Here is a 15,177-nt window from a genome sequence, read left to right on the forward strand (position 1 = left end):
CCATCCATGAACTCTGACAGTTTATTTCTCCAATTAGTTCTACCTCCTGGCTGAAGAATCATGCAAATCCAGGTGACTGGAACAAAATACTGGGGAGGACTTTCACCTTCTGAACCTTTATTTTCCACTTATGATAATGCTGATATAAAGATGGATTATTGAATAAATGGAGACTATAAAGGTTATGATGAATTTACATAAAGGTCCAAAAAAATCCCACAAATAAAGATCACAAATAGGAAGGTAGAGGAGCGCACACATTGGAATAAAATGTTGAATGTGGCATAGTGAGTGTTTTGAGACTAGGCATGGTGCTATACACAACAAGATGTGAGCCTTCCTCCTGAGCTTCAGCTTCATCAAGCTTCTGAAATCATGAAAAAATGGCATTCTTTTATGATTCAATTTAGATCTGTGGTCTGGACATGCATGTTTTACTTTAGTGATTTCTTCTTCATTGGTGACATGGGTAGCAGTAGTGCAGTGGTTACAAACTGGTAATAAAGTCGTTAGGGAGTCTGACTTATCACTTCAGGTCCAAATACCAGCTGCTATTGTACTTTTGAGCAGGTACTTAACCTAGCTGTTTGTCTTAAAATATCCATGTGCAAAAATGTATTATACGTAAACTGTGTTGTGTTGTTTAAGATGTGAGTAACGGCTAAGCAAAAAAGTAATTTAATATGTATAGATTTATAAATGAACTAATTTGTAGACAAATGAATTGTTTCTAGTATCCGACAGTTCCACAACAGCAATACTACAGGTAAAGGCTGTTTCAAGTACAGATTTGTGTCTTTTGTAAAGAAAGCACAGAACTCTTTGTATTCCACTGCTTGTATAAACAGTAGGGGGAGCTGCATATACTGTATAAGTGTGATGAAGCACAAATATCAAATATATTTTACTGGGTTCACTTGATTATTTGAAGAGCACTTCCTTCTGTCAGGTATACAGTAAAACGAAACATATTGTATGAATAAAAATGATAATGGTATATGTGTTTAGTTTAATACGCTACAGGATTGATAATGCTTTATGAAACATTCACTTTTTAATAAAAAACTTTATTGACTTTCAAAGTTCCCTTTCTTTTGTTTTCTATAATAATTTGTAAGTAAGATGAAGAGATTGTCTTCAAATAAAGATCAGAGTTCATCCTTGGCCGTCTCATTAGTTTTCTTCAGAGCTTCTGTAGTTGACTCCTCTGTGGGCTAGAATAAACGAATACATTTTTTAAATAAGTCTGAGCATTTTTGGGAGTATGAATGTACATCTAGTATAAAGCTTTCCCAAAAGAGATCAGGTTGTTATAGGAGCAAATGGTGGACCAACTCCATATTAATTCCCACATACTTTTGGCCATGTAGCGTATCAAGCATTACATTTACGGCAACTCTCCCCTACATTTGCAAAACAAGGGAGAATCTTTAAAAATCTTTTTAAAACACATGACTCCTTCATCTTTAAGGACAGTTGCCTGTTAGAGAAGTTGAGAGGAAGTGACTCTGGAGCTGGTTGGCTATTGGGTACAAAATTAAATAATTTGAAATATTAAAACTGTGTTCTGAAGTTTTTACTAATGAGACATTTTAAAATTTAAAGGTGACTGTTCCTATCCATTGTTTCCATGGATCGTGACACTTGTCCAAAACCCGACTTCACCAGTGATGGAGCGACACAACAATGTTGCTTTCCTGCCATATGCAAGACACATCTTAAATACTGGCAGTGCAATTAAATGACCTCGCTGTGGCTGAGCTCATTTACATGACTAGTCTTAGTAAATACCCTTTAAAATTGAAAACATGCGGCGACCCAGAATTTTGCAACCTGCAATTTGCGGCATTCTTAATAAATATGGCCCTTAAACTGTACAAATATAATATGTACAGCTCACACTATCACCAACGCAATATAGTATTCATTAAAAACATATGCAACCATTGTATGATAATGTTTCTAGGGCTGGCTGTATTACTAAGAGCTCTGAATTGTTCCCATTATCATGGTAATTATGTTCCTGAAGTTTAGGGCTTCATAGAACATTCACATTTCTATGCGGAGCATTAGTGCAGTTCAGGCCATTGATTTGACTTCCACATACTATTTATACTGTATTTAGCGATGAAACACAAAAGTTTGTTTACCTCTTTTTCTTCGTCATCATCCTCCTCCTCCTCCTCATCATCATCATCATCATCATCAGCTGGTTCCTCTGGTAGCTCTCCACCATTATCTATAAATTTCGAAAAAGTTTCCAAATCCCTCTTGCCATTGTAGTCAACAACCTGCCAAAGATAGAAAATAAAACATTATGATGAGTGTACATGAATGTAAATCCATATATTTTCCTAGTCATTTTTAATCAAGAGGTATATTTCCAAAGAGCTTGCTCACCTTCCTCTCTGACCCTGCCAGAAAGTACTTAAGAGTGGGGAATCCAGACACGCTAACAGATTCCACCTCATTGGCAGTGGAGTCCATTTTGGCTATGATGAGGTCTTCTCTGTCCTTGTATTTTTCACCCAGTTCTTCCCAGATAGGTGCCAGCTCCTTACAGTGTCCACACCATGGGGCATCTTTCACAGGACAGAATGAAAGAGAGAGGTTGTTTACCATGGTTTTGCTTTAATATGGGAGTTTTGAACTGCAGTCATATTGGTTGCAGTCACATTGTCACATTGACAACTTGGACAGGCATTGATCTTGTCCTTCAATAATATCCCATAAGATGTCCAACACTAAAGAAATTTCCTTCTGTTGGAGAAAGTTACTTCTTAACATTTACATTCAGTATTGTGCAGGTCTTCACTTGAGCGTTTGAACTTATGAATCTATTACGCTTTGTAAAAATGTATATACTGGAGGTGCTCGGCTTACAGAATTCAACAAAGACATTCTTGGTTTCATCAAAGGCCACGTCTTCAAAGTTTTTGCCCACAAGGACCTTGACAGGGTTCTTATCCCAATCCTCGGGAATCTCTTGAGTCATCATGTGGGGCTTACAGGGAAAGAAATGGAAAAAACATTTGTGGAGCATTCCCATTGATTGCAGGCCACTCTGCCACTTTATGGAATATCATACAAACATCCTTGGATCATTTTCACAAGTAGCCCTGCTTGCACAGTCCCCGATTCACAATACTCTCCATCTGAATTGCTGCTTGTTAATCAGACATGTGACTTATAAATGCAACACAAAAATATGGTAAACTCATGAAACATGTTGATACCCTGTCCCATAGTTAGGTAGTTTTAACACTATATATTTCAGTAGCACTGACATAACTATATAAGTCTTAATATTAAGACTTAACCTATAAAGCTGTAGAAAGCCTCAATTATAGTGACACAATGCAATGCCTTCAGAGCCAGTACAACAAAATTCAGTCACTGTCCAAATACTTAGGTACTGCATTGTACATCCAACTAACCTGGTAATCACATTTTGAAACAGACTCTCTTCCAGACAGTGAATATGGTTTTTAAATTGTGGTACATGTAATTTGATGAATGAAATACAGCTGGGCTGTCAGAAACTGCTACTGTGGTTTTCTCCTCCATTTTGGACTGCAGTGTTTGTGGGGAAATACAGGGGGTGTTGTGATATTTATCGCATTAGATGTCACCGCATTTTGCCAATTTTATCGAAGTAGCGTTCTGAGACTGTGAAAGGCAGAAAGAGGGAACGTGGATGGGCTACCTTCACTGTCCCGTCCAGCACACCCTGGCAGAAGGAGCGGAGGGCCTCAGCAGTGATGTCCCCTCCATCCATTGCATACTTCTTTACCGTCTCTGTGTTAATGAGTCGAAGAGTTGGTGCATCCTTTTCTGTTAGACCAAAGTACTTCAGTACATGTGAGACAGCACCAGATGTCACGTCAATCCGCACAAACAAAACCTACGTAAATGTAAAACAGAAAAAATCAGTTATGAACCAGAAAATGCTGTCGAAGATGGTCATTTATTCTTCATTCACTGCCTAACCTAATCATATTATATTAAGCCACATTCAGCACTTATATTCCGCTTAATTGAAAATGGGAGAGAATTACGATTTAAACTTACAATTTAATGGACTATTTCTTACATTTAAATTACTCAGAATCTCATTTTATTTATAAAAAGTAACACCAGCACATTTTGTCAAAATTGCCATTATTAATTGCACATAAAATTTAACTACATTACAAGTACTGCATAGAAGATTTTAAAACCCATATCTACAAAGATCTATCTACAAAGTATTGCATTTGTGTTGATGAAAAAAATATTTCAATGCATTTTAAGGTGCAACAGGACATGTGAAAATGTTCGAGGGTGGATACTTTCTAAAGGCACTGTATATACACAGTGCTTCTCTGCTATACCACCCCTAGTTAATCCACCACTACTGCCTACCACCACTAGCATTTCCTCATTATCAAGGCCTCTGAAAGGAAACCATTGCATTTGTACCCTGCCATATTGCCCCCTATTGTTCACCATTTCCCAGCTTTATGAGCTGATGAAACGTAGAATAAAATATATGTCAGCACGATGAGCCCTGTTACAGTGGTATATTTATTTAAAATATGATGCACAGTGTGGCTTTATGAAATAATAAAACTTCATTTCAAAGTTCAACACTATCCCTAGTTTCCCCACCCCTTAGCTGAGTTTGCCAATTCTTGCTTTAGTCATTGGTTTTTTTATAACATGGGAGCACTGTACTTTTACAATTAAATAGGAGCAGAGTTCATCCCCACTATTTCTTGAGTAATTTATTTTGTGCTATGGAGCATGGCATTGTGGGTATCACGTTCTGGGTTTTTGTATTATCATCTTCAGATAGTAAAAACAGCTTTTTTCCATTTGTGGGTAATTTTTTCTGATAATTGTTTCATTCTCTTGAAACATAAGTGCTTTTTGTTCTGCCAAATTTTTTTTTCTTTCATGTGGATGTACTTCCGTTGTAATGAATTTTAAAAACAAGAGATATGGTACAAAATATCCAACCTGTTATTGTGTGAGTTTTCCTATTTCCATACCTTTCCTTTGAATTCTGCTGCTATTCCTTGGTAAGTCTCCAGAATTTGGGAAGATGCCTCTGTACTTGAGCTGATGAACAGCAATAAGTGGTTTTGAACTTTGGAGCCAAAGATCTTGTCTGCATTCTGGTAAAGGAAAGCTGTATGTCAGACCTTTTCCACAATTGACAGAACTGTGAACATACGCACATCTGACCCTTGCTGTGTAAATTAAAAGCTAAAGGGAAACTGCGTGACAAACCTGTTCATTAAACTCAATGACAAGTTCCAGGCTGTTGGTCTGTATGAATGCTGTAAGCTCGTCTCTGTCAAGGTTTTTGTCCTCCAGAATTTCATGGTCTGCACGGCCATCATCAAACTGTTAAGTCAGGGATGCACAGTATTTTACAAAGCATACAATTTATTTAACATGGTCTAAATGTATAGACAAATATGTTTCTTGTCCAAGAAAAGTTTGCAAAATCAATTATTATAGCAAATTTGCTTACCTTTTTGAATAACACAACAGCATTGTTTTCCACCTTATATTTCTTGAAAACATCAGGGCTTGTGGTGACTCCAAATGTAATGTCTACTAAGTCCATTGCAACTCCATAAAAAACATTTGCATCTTCACTGTCAAGGTCCTGGAAACAGAATGAGAGTCTTTGGCAAAGCAAACTTCAAATTTTGATTTATTAAATACCATTAAAGCATAAAGTTTAAGAATTTAATTATATTTCATAAAAACAAGCTCTTAATAAAATCAATGAGGAAATACTTCTAAATTGCAATCTGACATTCTTTCATACATGCAGGTTAATATAGAGAGTCAAATTGATATACTGTCCTCAGGTACCTAGGTAGTGCCCCACCTAGGACTTGAACCTGCAACTTATTTAACAGGGAGTCATACAGTATTTCCACAACCATTTCACAATACTACTGCTGCTACAGTCAGATTCAAAGTGAATTTTGCTTATTTTTAAATACTTGTCACACATTTTTATGTAGTACACTTACAGAAAAAAATCCAACTACAACAACGTTATGTGCATCAATGAGCTCCTGAGAATCAGTCTCATTTTCTAGAATTGTGGCACTTGGCCCACTCCGTCTCTTCAGCCACTGAACAATTCCTTTGGCATTCCTTTTTCCTGGAATAACATAGAGGAATTTTTATCCTATATTTGTACACAATCCAACAAAAAGACTCAATCCTTTAAAAAGGGACAGTGTAACAGAGAGATAATACACCTGGTAACACAAACCTGCATAGCTTACTTTGGATGGGAAATGAGGATAATACATTTCAAAAGATAAAAAATATATTATGAACTAGCATCACTGTATGTGCTGTATTATCTTTTATCATTATACAGTGTACTACAGGTAACTGCCAAAATAAAGGAAACACAGACCACAATACCCATCAATGCGGGTTAATGGGCTATTCTTGAGGAAACGGTCAGTTTGCACCCTAGATTGACCTTTGCAGTCCACTGATTCAAACATGTTTGTCTGTTTTGTCGCAAACCAATGCACAGACATCATGGTTGAGGAGTTTGCACTTTTGACCATAGTTAGCCCAAAGTAATGAGGTCTTCAAGGTCAACTGGGCCACTGTGCCTGTCCAGCATTCTATACAAAATCAGAGCATGCTGTAATGTAAATTTCTTAATTAGCTCACAAAGTACACCTTTTCAGAAGCACCAACTTCCAGTATACTATGCATACCTCGTTTTCCTCTAATAACATCCTTTTTTTTACCTAATATGTAAATCAAATGTATACGCTACATCCAATTAGCCTGTATCTACATTTTCCTCTACTCAGAGCAAGCTTACTATAACATGAGGTAGACGAATGCAGACATACCACTAAAGCCAATAGGATTTTCTCTTTCCCCGTCTTTGAAGAGTTTCAATGTAGGAAAACTACCAATTTCAAACTCTTCCGCAAGTTCCTTCTCCTCAGTAGCGTCCACTTTGCCCAATCGGATTTCGGATGATTCATTCTTCAGGATTCCTGCTGCTTTTGCATACTCTGGCTCCAGCGCACGGCAATGTCCGCACCAAGGCGCATCTAAGAAAATACACATTGAAAATGAAGAGAGTATTTCCTGTTTCATCGCAGAGGAGCTTAACATTCTTAAAACATTTTTAAAACACAATACACTTCATGTAAGAAACAGTCCATTAAACCTTCCAATACTGCTCATGAAATAATGCTTGACCAAAAGCTAATCTGTGATATGTTCAAGTTGAAGATCAAAATGCAATGTTATTGAAAGGAGCCATTGTAGTATTTCAGTTTTTATAAAGGGCCGTTAATATGAAATCTTATCATGGGAAAATTTGCATCTGCTGCACCAGTGAAGGTAAGGTACACGTCACAGTAGATAAGTGCTCTATGGCACAGTGATGTTTGGGGCTTCAATTATTTTAGACCACCATTAAAATGGGAATTCAAATTAAAATTAACAACCAAATTCATGATCGTGCAAATAAATATATATATATATATATATATATATATATATATATTAAAAACACGTAGGCACATGTCAGGAAACATTAACCTTCTCCTAAGCACATATTGTCATCTTTACATGTTCAAAGGTAACTACATTATCAAATAAAGCACACACAACAAAACTATTTCTCCACTATGTTCAACGTGTCTGGTGTAAATACATTTTTTTTTACACAAGATACTTACAAAATTCTACAAGAAGGAGCTTGTTTTCATTGAGCGCTCTTGCGAAGTTATTTATATGAAGAACGATTACATCATTTTCTTCCAAGATCTCATTTGTTTTCTCGTGGATCTCTGAAGAGTTTTCTTCACTTTCTTCCAAATTTTCCTCGGCATCCTCTTCAGCCCTAGTATAGGCTGACAAGGCCAAACCCAGAGTAAGCAGTAACAGGTGGAACTTCATTGTTGCAGATCACTCACTCCAGCTGAACTGGTGCTCTCCATAGGCAACGGTGCTGATAAAGAGTGGGTAATCCATGACGAGCTGTCCCTACACATGCGTGTAGAATTTCTACTGGTTTCAGCGAGGTCACCCCTTCTGGCCAATATCGGTGATTGAAAAGCCAACCACATGTTGAGGAATCAAGCGCACAAAATATCGTTCTAGTTATTTAGCATACACCAAATAAAACGGTCAAAATGTGATATAAGCATAAGTTTGTTTCTGTATATTTTATGGCTGTTGTGGGGGGGGGGGGGGGGGGGTGCACTCTCTGTAAACGATCAGATAAGCGCAATAAACTTGCAATTGCCCTAGTGTGCAGGGAAGAAATTGCAATTATTTGTATCGACTACATATTTGGGTGAAAAAAATACATGAGTGGTTGGCAAAGAAATAGATCTGGCGTTACTACTCTCTGCACACGCATCCTAAACTTGGTTACTTTCCAATTTGTGGTTGGTGACACTTTTTTGCAGGGGAAGCGCACCTAGTTCAGACATTGGAACAAGTGCAAGTGTAGCTTAGCCTGGGCCACCAACTAAAACCCAGACTAAATTTGATATATTTTGCGAATAAAACGATGACTTCTATATTAGTATTGCCATTTCATGTTTCTAAGTAATAAGCCAATAGTCCTAAAATATCAGCCTTCTCCACTTTATAATCTCACGCATAGTCCTGTTAACGAAGAAGTGGCGCCTGTTTGTAATTTGTACGACGTTGACGGCGCGACGGTAACGTTAACAAAATAAATTAATACCTAAATAATAATAACGAAACAGAATTAAGACACACGTTTACCAGCGCGAATTCTTCTTTCCGATACAATTTCGTGTGTGACTGTGAGAATTCTTGGCCTTACGATGCAATTTTTAGTCTCTGCTGTCTGATCACACTGTAGGTCTATGCGTAGGTTCTGCTGTGGTTTAGGCCTCAGCGAAAGGGAATATGGCAATGGAAGGTTAGCAGGGATCAACATACTGTTTGAACGATGATCTACTTACCTTGTTACTTGTATCGGTGATTTAAAGTGTTGTTTCTATGAGTAGATAACATTTTTACCAAATGATTATTCATTCAGCAGCAAAACTAGATAAGAGGCCCTGCAATTCATCTTTATGGGAACAGAACATTTGGTAGCCCTACATCTTGCCTAACATCTCTCAGGGTAGTATAAAATTAATTTTAAATACGTAAGTTAAAGTAAGTTTAAAACATTATCAAAAAGAAAGAAAATCAATGTCTAAGAGGGAAAATTTTACATTGAATACAGACTTGTAAGTACATATGTGCACATTTGTGTGTGAGGAGTCTGCTAAAGCCATCTAATTCTGGGCTTGCCTCCTTCCGCCTCGGTCTATCCTGCAGCTCCTTTTGGGAGAGATGGGAGGGTGGTAAATCACAGCTCACAGAGCACTGCCAAGTATGAAGTGCATGTAGTTCAAGCTTGAGTAGGAAAATCAGCCATAGACCCCTCTTCACCATGAGTGGTTGCAGAGCAAGTGTGGGCTTTCTCCTTATTGTGATATACCTCCACACACAGCCTGCCTTTAGACATGTAGCGGCCCAGAAAAGCCCAAAGAACTTCATTGACCGACTGAAAAGGCTGGATGAAAAGGTCAGTATCAGTTTGTTTCACTGGGGTCCTCATGTAAATGTTAAATGGCAGTCACAACTGGTTTATGTGTCAATAGTAGCGTGGCTGTTTCACCATTTAAATAATTAATTCATGTTTATATTTCTACACTGTATTATACTTGTAGCAGTGTTTTCGTCTTTGGTTTAGTATAGTGCAGGAACTATGGTGCAAATGCCATCTGTTTTTTATATCTTTTTTTCCACTGCCTCTCGCACATTCCATAGGGAAAATTGAATTGAAATGTTTTTAGTCTGTTATTTTTTTGTCAGGAAAGTCTGTTAGCATGACTAATGTATAAACCGATATCCAGTTTTTTGAAATTGCCTTTTGTAAGTCTTACATTTAATCGAAGTAACAAACTCATGTTACCTATAAAAAATCAAATGAGTAAAAAAATAAAAGATTGGAAATGGAAAATTAGCAGCCTTTATTGCAATCAGACTGGTCCAGGATTTTTACAAAATAAGCTGTTTGAAACATTTATCGAGTCATTTTCAATAGGAACCATAAGACATTTGACATTGTTTTAAATGATGAAATTCATATAATCTATGAAAACAAATTGAAACCTGTTGCCAATTGTTAATTGTAGTTAATCAGCTCAAGAATATTTTATTTATCTATTCCACAGTTTCGAAGATTCAAAGAAGAGACACTTCATCGTCTTCAGGGTATTGCCGACAACTACAACCTCCCCTACAACAGTGACAGCCATGTCCAGCTTTTGACAGACCAGTACCAGAACATTTCAATTCTGCTTACTGACTTCCAGGACAGAACAGCTCATGACCTCAACACCCTGAAGTACTGGACCAAGAAATTACAGAGGAAGACCCAAAAACTGGACCAGAAAGTAACCGCTCTGGAGATAGCTCTGCACGAACAGAGGAAGCTGAGTGTAAAGGAAAGCAAAAAGCAGAGGTCTCTCCTGTTTAATCTCACTCAGCAGCTCCAGGACCACAGAAGTTGGATTGGATCCATTTCTGCACACCGGAGTGAGCTGCAGGGAGGGTTTAGGGGGCTCCAGGATGCCCTTAAAAAGCAGGTGGACATTACAACTCGACTGCAGGGGCAGGTAAACACCCTGCTGCAAAATAACTCCCCTTCTTCCAGAGTATCGTTGAGTTCTGGAGAGTCTCTTACCTCCAACCGTACGCCCCAGGAGCCTGCTCTTAGGATCCACACATCAGGCTTGGAGCACAGCCAAAGAAGCCACCCAGCCAGGAATAAAGTCCACATCAAGCCTTCCAAGGAGATGAGGATGAGGAACAAATTGCCCTTGCCCAGACCAACTCAGGTGCTTGCGAGAACCCAGAACCAGCCCCAGACAAAGCCTAAACCTGAGGAGCAAATAGAATCAGATGTACATGACCTGGCCCAGGTTCCTCTTAGACACAGGATTCCTCAACAGCAGCATATACCAAGGAAAACAGGCACACGTACGTTTCCCCTCATTTTTCTCTCTGTGACTAATATTTTAATATAGCTGGGATGTTTGTGTATTTGGGATTTGTGTTTGACATTTTGTCACTAGGTACAGCCATATTGGAAGGTGCTCTGTTGTTATTTAAGTGGACGGATGGAAATGTATAGGCTACCTGCAGCCTGCAGGCATAAAAAAATGTTGGGAGCATAAATATGCATTGTAGGGAGGAAAACAAATGGTATTCCATTTTTATCACTTTCATGCCAAAAAGGAAATAATTGAACATCTCAGTTATTTGCTGAGGATATTGGTTAACAGTCACAGGCAATGCCTATATCTGTTTCGGCCAAAATTGCTATTCATTTTTTCATTAATACCATTAGAACAAAAATGAATGACCAGTATAACCAGTAACCTAAACATGATCTTGCTGTGATCAATAACAAGTCAATCACAGTTTCAATTTTAGATGGCTGAACTGAGGTAGTCAGCAAGGTAGCTTGTTATGAAGGTGATGAGACTATTCATTTTTTAATAGTATATCACAGATTCTCCAGGAAATATTAGGTACCGATTTTAGCATTCTGACTATCTTAATATGAATGAGGTATGGTAACAATTCATGAGCATCTTTTTCATAATTTATATGCGCTTTCAATTTAATTTTTAAACGAGACATCACAAAATGCATGTACCATGTACTCAATACTGCTGACAGTTTCATTGCTCCTTGTTTTATATATTTGAATGGATAATTTCAACCAGGTGCCACAAGTAAAGATAACAGTATTTTGCATGCCCTCAATATGAGCTTACAATGGCTCTTTGTCATAACCTTTAATTAAATTTGACTGTCCTATTTTGAACAAGATGATGAGTTCAGTTTTTTCAAAACAAATTTTTCCAGCCCAAATTGCTTCACTTTAAAATAATTAATGAAAAAAGAACAGTAAAATAGAGAAACAAATATAAGCTGTTTTTTAAAAATATGTCAGGTGATGTGGCAAATCGGAATGATCTAGAAAACTGTTCCGTAGCTTTGAGCCAAAGAACAAAAGGCTGCCTTTTCACATCCTAGCTTTCCTGGGATGTTAAGAAGGCCAGTGCTAGTGCCAGGGCCTTTGGGGTCTAGTGAGGACATATTTGCATGAATAGTCTGAAATATATAGGGGCTAAACCACTTACCACTTTAAAAACAATAAAAAGAGCTTTAAAATAAATTCTAAGAGACATGGGTAGCAAATATAGAGTAACAAGGACAGGAGGGATGTGAGCTCTCATTTATGTCCCGATTAATGCTCTTTACATTTTGAAAAAAGATGTAATCTATCAACAGACGTTTTTGGAAGACCTGTAAAAACAGCACTTTAATAAACATATCTGCTGTTATCTAATAGGCTACACTGTGGAGATGGCAAAGAGGGACCCGATAACAACATTTGACTATGCAAAAGCTGAAAATGTAATGCTGACTGGTCGTGGCATGGGATACATGTTGCACTTGTAACATGTAGGGCTTAGCACTGGGAGGATTGAACTTATTGAAAAGTTAAAATGTGGTTTTCCATATCAAGAGATTTCACTTAATAAAAATAAATAGAAAAATATTTAAATTTGGGTTTAATCATGCATTAGTGAACCTAGTAAACACTACTGGAAAAAAATATTTCCTGCTGAAAATATGATGTGCTAGTTATTTATTAAACTTGTAGTAAGAATGGAATGCTGAGGACCCTAGACTGAACTGTGTTATGTTCATTTAAAAGATGTTATCATTTCACACTTAAGGAAAAAACTTATTTTGCATCTAATAGGCATATGTAATTAGTTTAAAAAATTGCACCAGAGGAAACCAGGGCAACTAAAAATATCTTAGGTGGGCTTGCATTCACCTGCTTTTGTGATGCAATCCATAGATTGAATTTACAGGTGCAGTATGTATGTTTGGAGAAACGATCAAGAGAGAGCTAGATTTAGAAAAAAACAGTCTTCCACCACCTCCCATCTGCTCTCCTTTCAAAATCCCTCCCTCCAAACACGTGCACGCACACTGTCTGATGTCTGAGTACTGCAGACTGAGGACATATAGAGCACGGAAAAGTAGAGAGAAGAGTGGAGCGCATCATGTCTCATTCACAGGTAGAAAAGAAAACACATAACATCATCATAATGAACATAGACAATGAACATAGCTATAGTTTTTATTTACAGCTATGGGCTATAGCAAGCATGATATTATTGGCAAAAATGATTGAGTTTGATGCAGTATTGCTGGCCAGATAGCGGTAGACTTAGCGTTAGCTGGCTGTGGTGACAAAGCTAACAAAGAAAGATAGCGATACTGCATGGCCAAACTTTATTTTGAATTACATATTATTTTTGCTATGCACATTTCACCCATCAATTTTGTTGAAGCAGCAGCTGCAAGTAAGTAGGTTACCTAGCTAGTAGCTACCTAGCTACTTGATGATTTATTATTTGCATTAGATATATCTCAACCTATTGTACTCTACTAGCCAGCTAGCTTTAGCACTATTTCTGGAGTGTCTCTGCTCTGCTTTTCTCTGTGTAGCCCCACCCTGCCTGCTCTGGCAGCGCTGTGAATGTGCAGCAGGATTGACATGCAGGTAGGGAAGCCTCTTTGGAGAGACCGGTCCTGATTGGTTGTCAATATTCAGGTGCAGTGAAATTTGGCGTAGCTGATTTCAGAGCCTGGGGCAGTCAGAGAGACCAGCATTTTTTCTTAGAGCTTTTCATTTCTTGATATCTTTCAGGATGAAGGAAATTTAACCAAATATGAACACAAGTGTTCTAAGACAAATTTACATACCGCACCTTTAAATAGCTGTCTCTGTGGTGCATGTGGCTGTACTGAAATGCAACATTTTTCAGTTTTTTATTTTGAAATTCTGTATGTGATTTTTACTGTTTCATATTTTTTTATATATTTTATAGTTTGCAATGTGAATTCCATGCTACACTTCCCCTCCTCCTCCACTGAGAACTATGTCACTTTCAAGAAGAGCTTCTTAAATGGGATCCATGAGATGTCTGTCTGCACTTGGCTGAAGGTAGAAGTGGATTATGTCGGCACGCTGCTGTCCTACGCAACAGAGGATAACGACAACAAGCTTGTCCTGTATGGCCGCTCCAGCAAGCTGAGCAGTTTGGACTTTGTTATTGGTGACCCAGCATACCGGGAACTACCGGTTGACACCATTCTGGATGGTCGTTGGCATCACTTCTGCGTCATCTGGTCCTCTATTGAAGGCAGGTTCTGGCACTACACTGACCGCCGCCTCACCTCCACTGGTTCAAATTTCCAGAAGGGCTATGAAATCCCAGGGGGGGGTTCCATCATCCTCGGACAGGAGCAAGACTCCTTGGGAGGGGGCTTTGATGAGGCCGAGGCCTTTGTTGGCAGGATGGCAGGCTTTACTGTGTGGAACCGGATGCTGAGTCCCGGCGAGGTATCTGGGATCGCAACAGGGAAAGGGCTTCCCCGGGGAGCAGTCCTTTCCCTGGATGATGTGGACCAGTTGAATGGCTCAGTGCACCATGTGAGCTGCGGGTGCCTGGAACAGTGTATGTAAACATATATCACTAAGGCAGTCATTTTACAACCAGAGTATTGAACTTTCATCAAACAGGCAGCACAATGATCATGATTTTAGCTTATGTGAAATGTACCAGGAATTTGAGTAATTTAGATGTTATTTTGATTGTGAAAGAAACATTGTTTATTAATAAACAGTATTCAACCAAAAATGAACTGGAAAAATATTGGACCTCATGTTAACCATCCCATTGTACAATTGATCATTTTAAATTATGGTGAAACGTGAGTTCAAATTGTCAACACGTGATTTTGTATACCAAGAATCTTTGTCATGTTGATAGGGAACTACAGTTGTCATCAATCTGCCATTTTCCAAAACATAAACAGCTGGGCGGACGGTGGGGGGAGAGAAACTAGATGTTTCAACCCGTCTCTGCACAAAACATTGCACAAAATCGAAACTGTACTGGTATTTTCTGTGCTATTTTTCCATTGGCTGAACAAAAAAAAGAAACATTTTTTTTTTCTTAACTTTTGATTGGGTGGGCAAGATGCACGTTT

General features: G+C 38.2%; 2 protein-coding genes across 2 annotated transcripts; one reads left to right on the forward strand and one right to left on the reverse strand.

Annotated features, from left to right (window-relative positions):
• Window positions 1–1,046: 1,046 nt before the first annotated feature.
• On the reverse strand, window positions 1,047–8,984 carry pdia2 (protein disulfide isomerase family A, member 2). Its single transcript, XM_035405548.1, has 12 exons — window positions 8,794–8,984; window positions 7,734–7,907; window positions 6,891–7,097; window positions 6,036–6,169; window positions 5,522–5,659; window positions 5,275–5,391; window positions 5,034–5,159; window positions 3,707–3,904; window positions 2,884–3,004; window positions 2,401–2,582; window positions 2,151–2,291; window positions 1,047–1,214 (listed from the first exon to the last, which is right to left on the reverse strand). Exons 1-12 carry the CDS (start codon window positions 8,969–8,971, stop codon window positions 1,149–1,151), a joined length of 1,782 nt encoding a protein of 593 aa, XP_035261439.1. The 5' UTR covers window positions 8,972–8,984; the 3' UTR covers window positions 1,047–1,148.
• On the forward strand, window positions 8,294–14,803 carry LOC118221007 (pentraxin-4-like). Its single transcript, XM_035405549.1, has 4 exons — window positions 8,294–8,726; window positions 9,536–9,610; window positions 10,263–11,070; window positions 14,013–14,803. Exons 1-4 carry the CDS (start codon window positions 8,601–8,603, stop codon window positions 14,648–14,650), a joined length of 1,647 nt encoding a protein of 548 aa, XP_035261440.1. The 5' UTR covers window positions 8,294–8,600; the 3' UTR covers window positions 14,651–14,803.
• The last annotated feature ends 374 nt before the right edge of the window (window positions 14,804–15,177 follow it).

This window comes from Anguilla anguilla, chromosome 2 (assembly GCF_013347855.1).
Source record: "Anguilla anguilla isolate fAngAng1 chromosome 2, fAngAng1.pri, whole genome shotgun sequence".
NCBI lineage: Eukaryota > Metazoa > Chordata > Actinopteri > Anguilliformes > Anguillidae > Anguilla > Anguilla anguilla.

What these genes read in the sequence shown, in the direction of transcription:
- LOC118221007 (XM_035405549.1), top strand. Translation starts at nt 8,601, where the DNA reads ATGTTTCTAAGTAATAAGCCAATAGTCCTAAAATATCAGCCTTCTCCA. An exon ending in ACGACGTTGACGGCGCGACG is followed by an intron (nt 8,727 to 9,535) that starts GTAACGTTAACA and finishes CTCCACACACAG; the next exon opens with CCTGCCTTTAGACATGTAGC. An exon ending in ACCAAGGAAAACAGGCACAC is followed by an intron (nt 11,071 to 14,012) that starts GTACGTTTCCCC and finishes TATATTTTATAG; the next exon opens with TTTGCAATGTGAATTCCATG.
- pdia2 (XM_035405548.1), bottom strand. Translation starts at nt 8,971, where the DNA reads ATGTTGATCCCTGCTAACCTTCCATTGCCATATTCCCTTTCGCTGAGG. An exon ending in GCTCCTTCTTGTAGAATTTT is followed by an intron (nt 7,098 to 7,733) that starts GTAAGTATCTTG and finishes GTATTTTCTTAG; the next exon opens with ATGCGCCTTGGTGCGGACAT. An exon ending in TCATTGAGTTTAATGAACAG is followed by an intron (nt 5,160 to 5,274) that starts GTTTGTCACGCA and finishes TTCCTTTACCAG; the next exon opens with AATGCAGACAAGATCTTTGG.